Below are 12,666 nucleotides of genomic sequence, written 5' to 3' on the forward strand. Positions count from 1 at the left end.
ATGAGCTTACCATAAAATATTAACTCCATATTTTCTGGATATGCTGTAAAGGTCAATATGACCTATACCTTATCAACCATTGGTGCATGTATGTATATCTTTATATAATGTATATATATATATACATCTTTTAGCTTCTCTGCATACCCAGTTTACCAACCCCACACTGATGAGACCCATAAAGGTCGAAACAGCTGTCTGTGGGTGGGTTTTCTGGGTATGCACCTTAACCCTGGCTGTGCACAAAGCTGTGACCATGCAGCAAGAGAGCTACTGAGCGTGGCAATTGTATACAACAAGGGATAGGGGGTGCCCAATGCTACATCCCATTGACAAAACATATATGATGAAAAGTATAAAGTAAAATACTTCAATAATAATAACAACCATTATATGTTTTGTCAGTGGGATGTAGCATTGGGCACCCCCTGTCTCTTGTTGTATACAATTGCCACGCTCAGTAGCTCTCTGGTTGACATAAATATATATTCATCATGTGGTGGGTGTGGGAGTTTGAGCTAGCTGGGAACCTCCTTCACCTTTTTAACTTGGGAGGTCATTTCATTTGCTGCAGGAACAAGACCTATAATGGTTCTTCTCCTCTTACAGAGGTAAAAGGAAGGGTTCACAGTGTAGTGTAGTGTAGGACCTGCATTAATTTGGTTATACCTTGACGTTGGTATGCAGGCTTATAGCGCTTTGGCCAAAGGGTTAACTAAATAACCAAGTATTTAATATTATTATTGAAGTATTTTACTTTATACTTTTCATCATATATGTTTTGTCAATGGGATGGAGCATTGGGCACCCCCTGTCTCTTGTTTTCCTTAAAATAGTCAGCAAAGTCCTGAGCGGAGATAGAGGAAGGAGAGGCAGCTGAGGGTGGTTTGAGTAGAGTATCAAAGACAAAGAACAGTCAGTGTGGGTTAGACTTGTGCATGTTGATTAGTAAAGAAAAGTTTGCTTGTTTAGCTTTCGAGAGGGCAGAGTTGAAACAGGATAACATAAATTTGTAGTGAAGGAAGTCTGCGAGAGTATGAGATTTCCTCCAGAGGCGTTCAGAGGAACGAGTGGAGGAAGGCAGAATGTGCGTGTGGGAATTTAGCCAGGGTCTAGGGTTAGAAGGGCAAGGGCGGCAGAGAGAAAGCGGGGCATGTAGATCAAGAGAGGAGGATAAGGCAGAGTTGTAGTTCCTTGACCAGGTTGTCAGGGTCTGTAGCAGAGCTGAGAGAGGAGAGGGAGGAGCGTAAAGTGGACTCAAAGTCAGGTAAGTGAATAGAGCACAGGTTTCTGCAGAACCGGGGGGTAGATGGAGAAGGGGAGAAGTGAGATAGAGAGAATGAGATGAGGTAATGGTCAGAGAGAGGAAAAGTGGAAATGGAGAAATCGGAGAGATTGAAGTTTTTAGTGAAAACCAGGTCTAAGTAGTGGCCATCCTTGTGGGTGCTGGCTGCAGTCCACTGTTGAAGGCCAAAAGAAGAGGTTAGAGAAAGAAAGCGGGAAGCCCAAGGGAGAGAGGGGTCATCAATGTGGCAATTGAAGTCCCCAATGAGAAGAACAGGAGAGTCTGAGGAGAGAAAGAAAGAGAGCCAGGATTCAAAGTGAGAGAGAAAGGCAGAAGGGGGATGAGTAGAGGTAGGTGGGTGATAGATGACCGCCACGTGGACAGGGAGAGGAGAGAGAAGATCTGGACAGTGTGAGCTTCAAAGGAGGGAATAGCAAGAGATGGAGGAATAGGAAGGGTTCGGTAACGGCAGAGAGAGGAGAGCAGCAGCCCCACGCCTCCACCCCTGCCATCAGTGCGTGGAGTGTGGGAGAAGGAAAGGCCACCATAGGAGAGGGCAGCTTCCAGAGCAGAGTCAGACTGAGTGAGCCAGGTCTCAGTTATAGCAAATAGGAGCAGACAGAGAGTGAGAGAGAAAAAAGTCATGTACAGAGAGGAACTTGTTAGAGAGGGAGCGAGCATTCCAAAGGGCACAGGAGAAAGGGAGAGAAGAGGGAGGGTGGCAGGGGATGGGTATGAGGTTGGAGAGGTTGACACCAGAAGGAGTAGAGGTTGCAAATGGCAGGCGAGGACGAGCGCATGTAGGAATAAGGCAGGGACCAGGATTGGGAGAGATATCCCCAGAAGCAAGGAGAAGAAGCATGGATAGAAAGAGGATGTGTGAGGGTGATTTGTAGGGGTGTGTTTTAGTGCAGGGGATATAGTTGTGTGGTGTCAGAGGACGCAGGTAAGAAAGGAGTTCATGTGAACAGAGAAGTGATGAAGGAAGGAGAGATGGAGATATATGCATAGAGTTAGAGACATACTGAGGCTGGTAAAAAGAAGTGCATAATTTGAGAAGTGAAGTCACAGCAAATATAAATGGTAAAGGCAGCATCCAAGCAGTAATGATGCAGTCTGGTATAGATGATATCCTCCTTTCCAGCGTAGCAGGAATCAGGGCCAGTTGGGGGTGTCCACTTCTTCACTTCCTTTTAAACTTCAGTTGTTCAGTAGTCCTGCCACTTATAATGGGCCACTTGAAGATGGGCTGCTGGAAGACTAGCTGTTCTGACTGGGTTTATATGGGCCTAAAAAGTCACCTGACAGTTTGGTTCTGTCTGCTTAAATAGCACATCTGAGGCACATTCAAACAGATGGTTTTCTACACAGGGTGTTCCCTGCCTAGGTGTCAAATCGTAATTCAATTAAGAGTTGAAGCAGACAGGATTCAGATATGGGATATTACCTAAGATTGTTTCAGTTGCATATACTGACATACACACAGCAAAGAGTTGAAGCAGACTTTTTTTGTTCGGTTTCTAACTTGATTTAAAGAAAACACCAACCAATGTCATTGTGTGCACAAAGCAAAATCTTTATTTTGTCGTTGATCCCATACACAAATCTAAAAAATACCTGCAAAATAAAGTATCTGTAAATGCTGATTTATTTCATTCTGTGTCTGCCTTTCATGGTAAAACTTTGCTTTGAAGTAACAATAACATTCCTTTCCTGCTCTTTCCATTTGCTATACCAACTTCACATTCTGCCTGTAAGATCTGTCTGTAAATCTATCAGCTTTGATGTACTGTAGAGCAGAAAAACATGTGAAATCAGATATGTTTTCTGTTTTTTGTTTTTTTTAAATAAATCAGTTCTGTAGTATTAGGCAATATCTTTTTAAAATTATTGATTTTATTCAACGCTTAATGCCATATTTAATGAGTTTTAAACATCCTTTGATTTCTATAGTAGGTTTTCACACCCCCATCCCAAGCCGTGCAAAATTTTTGCAACACTTTCCTATTTGGGATAATTTGTTGCAAATGTTTCCAGCAGTTTGAGCTGTAAACTGTAACAATAGATAATGTTACCTTGGTAATACAAGGATACATTGTAGTTGCTGAGGGACACTGACTGAAGGATTGATTGATACAGAAAGGCGGCCATTATGTTAGTCACACAATCAGGATTTTAACAGATTTATAACAGTAGTACCAAACAATTGCCAGTTTAGGTAAGAATGTAGAATTATACACTGTCACGTGCTTTACATATACAAATAATAAAAAAAGAAAATAGTTGGAAAGTACTAATACTGCTTTAGAGGGCAGTCATAAATAGTGGGAATTTTTATTATTTTTTTAATACCCTTTCAATGTAATTGGCTTCCTTAGAAAAAGAAGCCCCCACTTTAAGTAAAATGTTTACTTATTTGCTTCTTGTGTAAACATGAATCGTTTCTATTTTCTTCTGGTCCATGTAAATTAAATGTTATGTGGCAATTAGTGTTATTTTCCTATATCTTTTTAACTAATTATGCCGCCGCCATCATTAGCCAAACAAAACATCAAAAGTGAAAGGCTATGGATGCACAATCTCCCTGCCTATACAACAGTGTATACGCGGGTTTCATCACAAAATAGATGTTACATTTTCCATAAACACACCAAAGCATTTGGTTACTTGGGAGACATTTGGGGGCTTATTCAATAAAGTGTGATAGATATTGACATGAATGGCACTTTCCGTGTGGTAATCCCAAATGGCATTATTGAACGTTGTGTGATTTGTTTAACAATAATGGCAATCACCTACATTTAGCTCTTTGAACATGCCACTGCCGTTAATTCCATTTGGTCCTTGGGGGGACTGCTCCTTTAATATTTGGTTGACTGTTTTCTTCGAATTTATTGCCCAATGCAGAGAACTTTTAAACAATTTTATTATTATTATTGATTAATTGCACTTTATCACAGCATTGCTATTTAATACAATGTGTACCACAGTACTCTGCTTTTATGAACCATGTCAACATTTTTGTAGAAATGTATATTTACATCACATCGTAATTAACCCCACGTGTTACATTTAGTTTACTTTTCTTTGATAAAGAAGCATGCAATATATATTGCAAGATTAATACCGATTCTACATATATGTTGGAATCTCCATTGGGTTTGCTGGAATCTATCAACAGTTCTTCACTCAGACCAAAGAATGCTTCTCTTCAGAGAAATGCATCATACTTTCTGTCTGCTACAGTATCTGAGTCATGTTCTTGGCGGGCTTGAACAAGAGAGGAAATAACAAGTATTTTATTACTATCAACTAGAAACCAAAAAACAGATCCTGCGCTCCTACCAATTGGACTAAAATATACTAGTGAATTTTTTAGATTGAGAACCCAAGTCTGTGTAACAAAGGAGTCATTTGGTTGTATCTTTTGATCAAAATATGATGCAAGCCTGCCAACCTCGTCAAGGTAAACTCTGTTTAGCAGGAACTTACACTGAATATATGTAATTTCTTATTGTCCTATGGACTAAACTTTGTGAAGTATGTGAAAGTGCCCTGACTGTGTTAAATAGATTAAGCATATGCTTATTTGTGATTTAGCACAGTTAAAAGCTGGCCAAAGCCAATAACAATGTTCCCTTATTATAAAGGTAAACTGTGGATGCACAGTGTGAAATATAAAACTTACACATATCTCTTCTTTCTGTCAGCCATATACTCTCACCTGCTCTTCAGTGGAGGGTGATGTGTAGAGTAACAATGAGGTGTATTATACCTTTTTATGCTAATTGAAGAATTGGTAGGAGCTCTCTCGACTAGAAATCATATGTGCCCTGTGCCTCAGGACAAGACGCTGATACTGTCAGTAGCCCCATGTAGCCAAAAATAGGAAAAGGATCGCAGGAACTAACAGGGCTTCCAAATGTTGCGATTTATTGAAGGATTATGATGAACTTTTTGGTCAGCCTTCTGAGCTTTATCAAGATAACAGAAATGTGAAAACAGGCCAATATAAATGCCCAAAGTGAATAATACTAATCAAAAAGCAACAACACCACCACCACCACCACCGCAACTGTAATCATTGCTATGTAACAGGTATAAACAGAGAAAACCAGTAAACACCTTTTAAACCCCCAAAGTAGCCACAATATATATATATATATATATATATATATATATATATATATATATATATATATATATATATATATATATATATATATATATATATATATATATATATATCTTTATATATGCATATGAGTGTCAAAATGGAGTGCTACTGGGCATGGCAATATATAGTTAAAATAAGGACAGAACATAGAACACAGACAGAGCCCAATACTACTTCCAATGACACAAATACACAGTAAAGTACATATATATATATATATATATATATATATATATATATATATATATATATATATAAATAAAATTAAAATAAAAACATATGGTCATTTAGTTTGATGCTTTGGCCAAAGCATCTTAAGCCTGCACAACAAACGCCAAGGTAGACCAAATGTGTGCAGGTCCTAACACTAATCAAATATTTAATAACCTGTATAATACCAGGAAAAAAACTTTATAATAAAGCTGTTGTGATTAGCTGCATAGTTCTTAGTTTGCTTGAAGCTCTTATTTACCTGTATAGTACCAGGAAAAGCAATCTGAATTAGATTTGTCGCAACTAAACTGCATGCATGGACCTGCGTGTGTGGAAGGTGAAAAGCAGTGATACTTAACCATTTAGAAGCAAAGTGGGATGGGGGTGAGCTTGGAACCTGGGAAGGAGGAGCCACCCTCCCAATCAGCTGTGACCAGATGGACAAGATTGCAAAAAAGAGAAAACCAGTAAGCTCCTTTTAAAACCCCAAAGTAGCCACAATATATATATATATATATATATATATAATATATATATATATATATATATATATGCATATGAGTGTCAAAACGGAGTGCTAGCGTCGTTCTGCGCATGCGCAATGGCACACATTGCGTCATGACGGTGCCGTTTTTGGTGCAATTTGCTTGCAGGTAAGAGGGTATTTAATGGGTGGTGTTACACTGTATAATTATCCTTGATAAAGAACGCTGTGACGTTCGAAATGCGTTGGATGGGTCTCATGACACATTAAAGTGCCCTTTTATTCATTTTTTTGTACTCTGGGTCCTTCCTGCTCCATTTGGTTTGTGCGCTCCTCCCACTGTTTTTTACTGTTATTAAAGATAGGCACAAACCAAAGCATATATGTGTAAATAAAAGCACTGTAATTGTAGCAAGAGTCAAAAGAAATAGAAACAAAATATCAGAAGCAACTAACCACAAGGTTTAAAAAAGGAAGCATAAGCTTCAAGGGTTAAAGAATATAGCAAAAGTAAGAACAAGTAACAATTATATAAAAAAAATAATGTGTAGCAATTGTATCCAAATAAAGAGCAACTCCAGGAAAATGAAGTAACGATAACAACAATAAAATAATATATTCACAATGTACTGTACAATCTTTGCCAAATCTAAAGTTTTGCACAGGTGGTCCCAGGGTCGTAATCCACACCAATACAACCAGGTATTGTAAAGAGTCTTTCTCGCAGAGTTAAATACAGAGTTATCTTGCTGAGGTTACAGATATATACTGAATACTGTATTTGTATTTTAAAAAATGTATGGAGTGGATAGCAGTTATCAAAGTTGGTGTAACCCGTAGTGTGTCAGGACAGTGTGCAAGTTGGGAGTCTTGCATCAAGGAGTAGGTGGGTCTGATAGCTTATCTTGTCCACCAGTGGCGCCCAGTATCGACCCCACCTCATCCCCGATGCAGGACTATGGCTGAGACGTTTTGCCATAGCTTGCCACGTCACATAGTACACTCATTGCTCGTAAGATTCAAAGACCTTTTGGGCCCTTTGAAGTAACAGCTTTATCAAGCGCGGGTACAGGTGAGCATACCTGATCTGGCATTAGCTCTCATTTAAGTCAATGGGAGTTAACGCCGGATCACATGCACTCATTCGTACTGGCGCTTGATAAATCTGTCCCAAATGTGCCCAAAATGTGCCAATTTATGGATATACCTAGGTTCTAGAAGGGTGGTTGGTGTAGATAGAGCACAGCTGCAGACGCCCTGCAATGTGAAGCAGGGAATACAAAACCAGGCCACTCCGCAGTAGTATCAAAAAGTGTATTAAGCCAGCAAACACATACAGGGAACAAAAATAGAACAAATAGAACGCACCTACGCGTTTCGTACAATAGTACTTTATCAAGGTACTTTATTATTATTGAGGGGCACTCCGTCGTCGCCAGACCACCAAGCTTATGGTCTCAATCACAAATATGTTACATGAAGTTACCGGTCTGATTCTGAGCACCACATATACCACATCTCCCTGAATATACCTAGGTTCTAACCTGCTCACCGTCCTGACTCGCTATTACTGAGGTTGCATCAACTTTCATAACTTTTATAGCAGATATTTACTAGGAAGATATCTAAAAGGAAGTAGACTCAAAATAACAGTTAGCCAATGTACCTTTTGTCTATAACTTTATTGTGTGTGTCTAGATATGTGACAAGATGTGCTATACAAATCAGTGTTACCAATATGGCTTCTCTTTTCAAGAAAGAGAATTATACAGTTTACTTGGCATCAGGCTGAAGATTCTTGCATTCCCCCACATTGCAATAAACAAAATAAATAAATTGCACATACAGTCTATGTATTTATATTCTGGTCAAAGAGCTATTGAGAAAGTGATGGTACTATTCTTGAAGTCAGGTCAGGCATGACATCACATTATTAGAAAATAACACAACGGTATGCTACAATAAGCGTACGCTAATGAGATTTTGAACGACTGTTGGGTTTCCATACAATTAGCTTAGAGGATACACATTAACTATAGGGGACATAATGTCCTCTCTTGTCCTCTCTTGATTTAGGCAACGTTACCTTATGAGCCCTGACTTAAGAGAGCTCTGTGGATCTGGTCCTGTTAGAAGAATATTGAACATCTCTTAAGAATATTGTATGAAAATTATTTTCACCTCAACTTGATATCCTAGACTTTGAGGTTATAGGAGTTAGTGGCACATACATCTGTAATATGGTTCATTGATCTGTTTTGTGCTGCATGACTGGGAATACTTCAGTATTCTGCAACAACATCACTCACCATTGCAACCTGTGGATATTGTGAAGCATGTCTGGATATGTTGAGGTATCTGAAGTAATAAGAAAGCCTGCGACATCTGTATATGAAATGTCTGGGTGCATCAATTTATGCTCCATATTATTTGAATCAAAAATCCCCATAAGGTTTGAACTCACTTGAAACGCTCTCAGTTTATGCAAGTTCCTCAAATGTTACATGGGTTTTACATTTTGCGTAGACGCAAATAAACAAAATATTTGGGGATTTGTCCACCCTGTTGCACTTTTCAATATGAAGACCTTCTTATCTCAATATGTATATGCAACCAGTGATTTTAATAAAAGTGATACTACCTTTTATCAAGCATTTTATGATGTCCATATACTGTATGTTCTTTTTTTTTTTTTAATGTTTAATACCACTTGCTATTGCTTTTTCTAAAGTGAAAATAATGGCAGCGTAGTTCATGGTTTCTGCCAAACATTTTTTTTAAACCAGTACTTTGATTTGCTATGCTTTTTACACAACATTATTTTCTCCTCCTCACCTTCAAAGTTCTGTATTCTTCTACTCTTCCTTGCAAAGTTCTGTATTCTTCTACTCTTCCTTGCAAAGTTCTGCATTCTTCTACTCTTCCTTACAAGGTTCTACTTTCTTCTTCTCTTCCCTACATCGTTCTGCATTCTTCTCCTCTTCCCGATAAGTCAAACCTTTATTACTCACTATATCCATGCATGTCTCCTGCGTGTTGCTCATAATTGTCTCCTTTCCACCTTCTCCCCCTCTGCTACTCTGTTTCCCATAAAAAAAAGTTTTCCCTAGCAGCCCTACTGGTGGAACTCCCTAACCCGCAACTTTTATTTTTCACCTTCAAATCAAAGCTGAACACACTCCTTCTGAAAAAAATAATTCAAAAGCCTGTACTCATGACCACTGCTCCACACACTCACAGAGACACTCAAGAGAGTAAGCTCTCTGGGACAGGAATTCCTTTTCCTATCAAGTGCTTTTATGTTTCATGCATTGTACTACTTTCTACTACTTATATTGTAAAGTGCTGCATACATTGTTGCACTATATAAATAGATATATATACATACATACAGTAACTTAAAGTGTTGCAAAATATAATTCCCATGTACAGTACATGTTACCTTTGTCCTAACTTACTTAAGTGTTTTTAAACCTGTGTATTTTACTGTCCCAATAATTTTATTTTTGCAATATATTTTAAATGTAATAATTGAAGAAAGTTATTAAATGTTATACTGTAATTTTAGAAATAATATGATTTGTAAATAAAATATGACTACTGCATTTAGAAATTCAGAAAGTATTTCTATGTATACAAAATAAGATATGTAGGGCTACTGTTCAACTAAACCACAATACATTTTTAAGGGGTTCCAGAGAGTCAAAAAATATATTTTAGAGGATCCACATTCATTTGAATTTAAGCAGAAATTCTCTTCCTCATTATTTCCGATATATCTTTAATCTTGCTCAACCTGCAAGGTCCCCAAGACCCGAACCACTGAAATTTCCGGTGCCAGTCTGCCAAAGGAGCCAATCTAGTCACAGCACCAATTTATTAGGCCTTACCTATGCAGATAAGAAATTAGGTTAAAGTTTTTATCGAATTTAAGCTGGCATCTTGCAAGCATCTGGTCAATAGTGTCCACCTCTTGCCCTATAAACACAAACATACATAGGTTAAAAAAGACAAATCTCAGTTAAGCTCCTCTAGACAGTAAGCTCTCACGTGCAGGGCCCTCATTACCTTCTGTATCTGTTTGTCCTTATTTGGTGTGTCATCCTGTTGATGTAATATACATAACTCTGTACCCCCGTTGTACCGTGCTGTGTAATATGTTGGCACTTTACAAATAAATGATAATAATTAAGTTAAACCTTTGTTTGACCTTTTTGGTAAATTTGATGTGTTCAGCACCTAGGAGTTAGTATCGACTGAACTTTTCATGAGAAGGCCAATTTAATACAATATGTCTATACACCAGTCCATTTTTAAATTCCCTGTATACTGCCGTGTGATGTTGAAAGTGAATTAAAGAACACAGCTGCATTTTTGTTCTCATAGTTTTGCCACATGAAATGTTGAGTCCTCTGTGCTGCAGAAGAAACTCTATTGATTATATTTTTCAATGTGCTTTGCTTCATTACAGGGAGAAAAAGGAGATTCAGGTCTGCCAGGTTCACTTGGAGAAAAGGTGAGATTTTTTTTAAGTTGCTTTCCAATTTAACTGCTATTTTTTTTTATCCTTGTTTAGCTTTTTTCATCTACATATTTATCGTACTTCTCAAAGAATAGTGTGTATCACATAATCAACGACTGAGTTATTAATATTCATAGTTTATAGCCATTTATTTCATTGAGGTAAATTCAGCCTAATTGGCAATCTCAATAATGGGCTGGAAACATCTGCAAAACAGGTAGAAAAGAAGAGAATATACAAATAAAATGAGTGCGCTAACTACTAAGGTCTACTGTATATATAACCCAAATAAAACACCACTTGGTGAAGTGAGAAAATAATAAATATGCAACCTCTATATAGACCTGGCGTCTGCAGCTGTTGTAAGGGTAGAGGAACCCCTAAAGCAACTGTAAAAAAGGAACAAAAGCGCAAACGCACATAGTGAAGTATGCAAAGTAATATATATATATATTGTTTAGGGTAAGATATCTGCGTACATCAGATTAGAAAGTTACCAGCATTTCATGTACATAAACATGAGTGAGTGGAGGTGATGCATCTGCCGCCAACCATCTGGGGATCTTCCTTAATGCAGCACGGCACCCTCTGCAGCTGAGGACAAGCCTCCGTTTGAGTCCTTCTTTGGGTTACAGGAGTTTAATTGAAGAGCTTCACTCGAGGGGAACTCCGTTCATCTCTCCTAGCCTCGTTACCCGGCTCCGTCGGCGATGGAGGTCAACAGCTTCTCGGGCAAGCTGTTACCTCAAGTGTCCCGTATGTCCTGGGTGATCGGCCGCAAAGTGAGGACGGCCGTAAAGTGAGGATGTTTTTACCGCACTGTCCACAATCGCGGGAAAATGCCTAGTATTTCGGCTCCACGCAATATCAGAGAGTATAGCTAGCATACAGATAGGTATTAAAAAGTGATATATATGCTAAAAATTTATCCAACGCGTTTCGAAGCGAAGCCTTCGCTTCGAAACGCGTTGGATACATTTTTAGCATATATATCACTTTTTAATACCTATCTGTATGCTAGCTATACTCTCTGATATTGCGTGGAGCCGAAATACTAGGCATTTCCCGCGATTGTGGACAGTGCGGTAAAAACATCCTCACTTTACGGCCGTCCTCACTTTGCGGCCGATCACCAAGGACATACGGGACACTTGAGGTAACAGCTTGCCCGAGAAGCTGTTGACCTCCATCGCCGACGGAGCCGGGTAACGAGGCTAGGAGAGATGAACGGAGTTCCCCTCGAGTGAAGCTCTTCAATTAAACTCCTGTAACCCAAAGAAGGACTCAAACGGAGGCTTGTCCTCAGCTGCAGAGGGTGCCGTGCTGCATTAAGGAAGATCCCCAGATGGTTGGCGGCAGATGCATCACCTCCACTCACTCATGTTTATGTACATGAAATGCTGGTAACTTTCTAATCTGATGTACGCAGATATCTTACCCTAAACAATATATATATATATATTACTTTGCATACTTCACTATGTGCGTTTGCGCTTTTGTTCCTTTTTTACAGAAAAGAAGAGAAGTTTTGCACTTGTTAATATTACTTTTTGTTTTCCTTGTGTTTCCATACTACAGTATAGCGGCTATCAACAACAGTGCTGACTAGCAGGGTGCCCCTCCACAAAGTAGTGGGACAACTCTGAACCATACAATCATTGTTATTTCTTTCTGCCCGCACCTACCCACACAATTCTGAAAGCAGCTGAAAGGAGCTCTTATTCATTTTTGAGCCACTTTTCTTCTCAAACATAAGTGTGCCAGTGTCTTTTTAAAATTGTGATGATTTAGATTTATGAACTTACCGTTTATTTCCGGTTATGTCATGCTCATCTACAACTCAGTGGAGAGGTATATATCAGTATCCCAACTGCAAAAGTAAAGCAGAACTAGTGCAATAAAACTGCACTAGTTTTAATTAAAAATACCACTGGTTTCTTGGGAATTTCACTTCCTTGATAAATGTGATGCCATGTATTGTTTCG

At 38.6% G+C, this 12,666-nt stretch overlaps 1 protein-coding gene across 4 annotated transcripts in view; it reads left to right on the forward strand.

Annotated features, from left to right (window-relative positions):
• The window catches only part of COL15A1 (collagen type XV alpha 1 chain), a 378,174-nt gene that overhangs the window by 286,970 nt on the left and 78,538 nt on the right, over positions 1-12,666 (forward strand). For all 4 annotated transcript variants that reach the window (XM_075586146.1, XM_075586144.1, XM_075586145.1 and 1 more), the window contains one exon: positions 10,631-10,675. In XM_075586146.1, coding sequence (XP_075442261.1) covers positions 10,631-10,675 — 45 coding nt within the window. The remainder of the gene's footprint in view (positions 1-10,630; positions 10,676-12,666) is intronic.

Source organism: Ascaphus truei, chromosome 2 (genome assembly GCF_040206685.1).
Source record: "Ascaphus truei isolate aAscTru1 chromosome 2, aAscTru1.hap1, whole genome shotgun sequence".
In the NCBI taxonomy this organism is placed as follows: domain Eukaryota; kingdom Metazoa; phylum Chordata; class Amphibia; order Anura; family Ascaphidae; genus Ascaphus; species Ascaphus truei.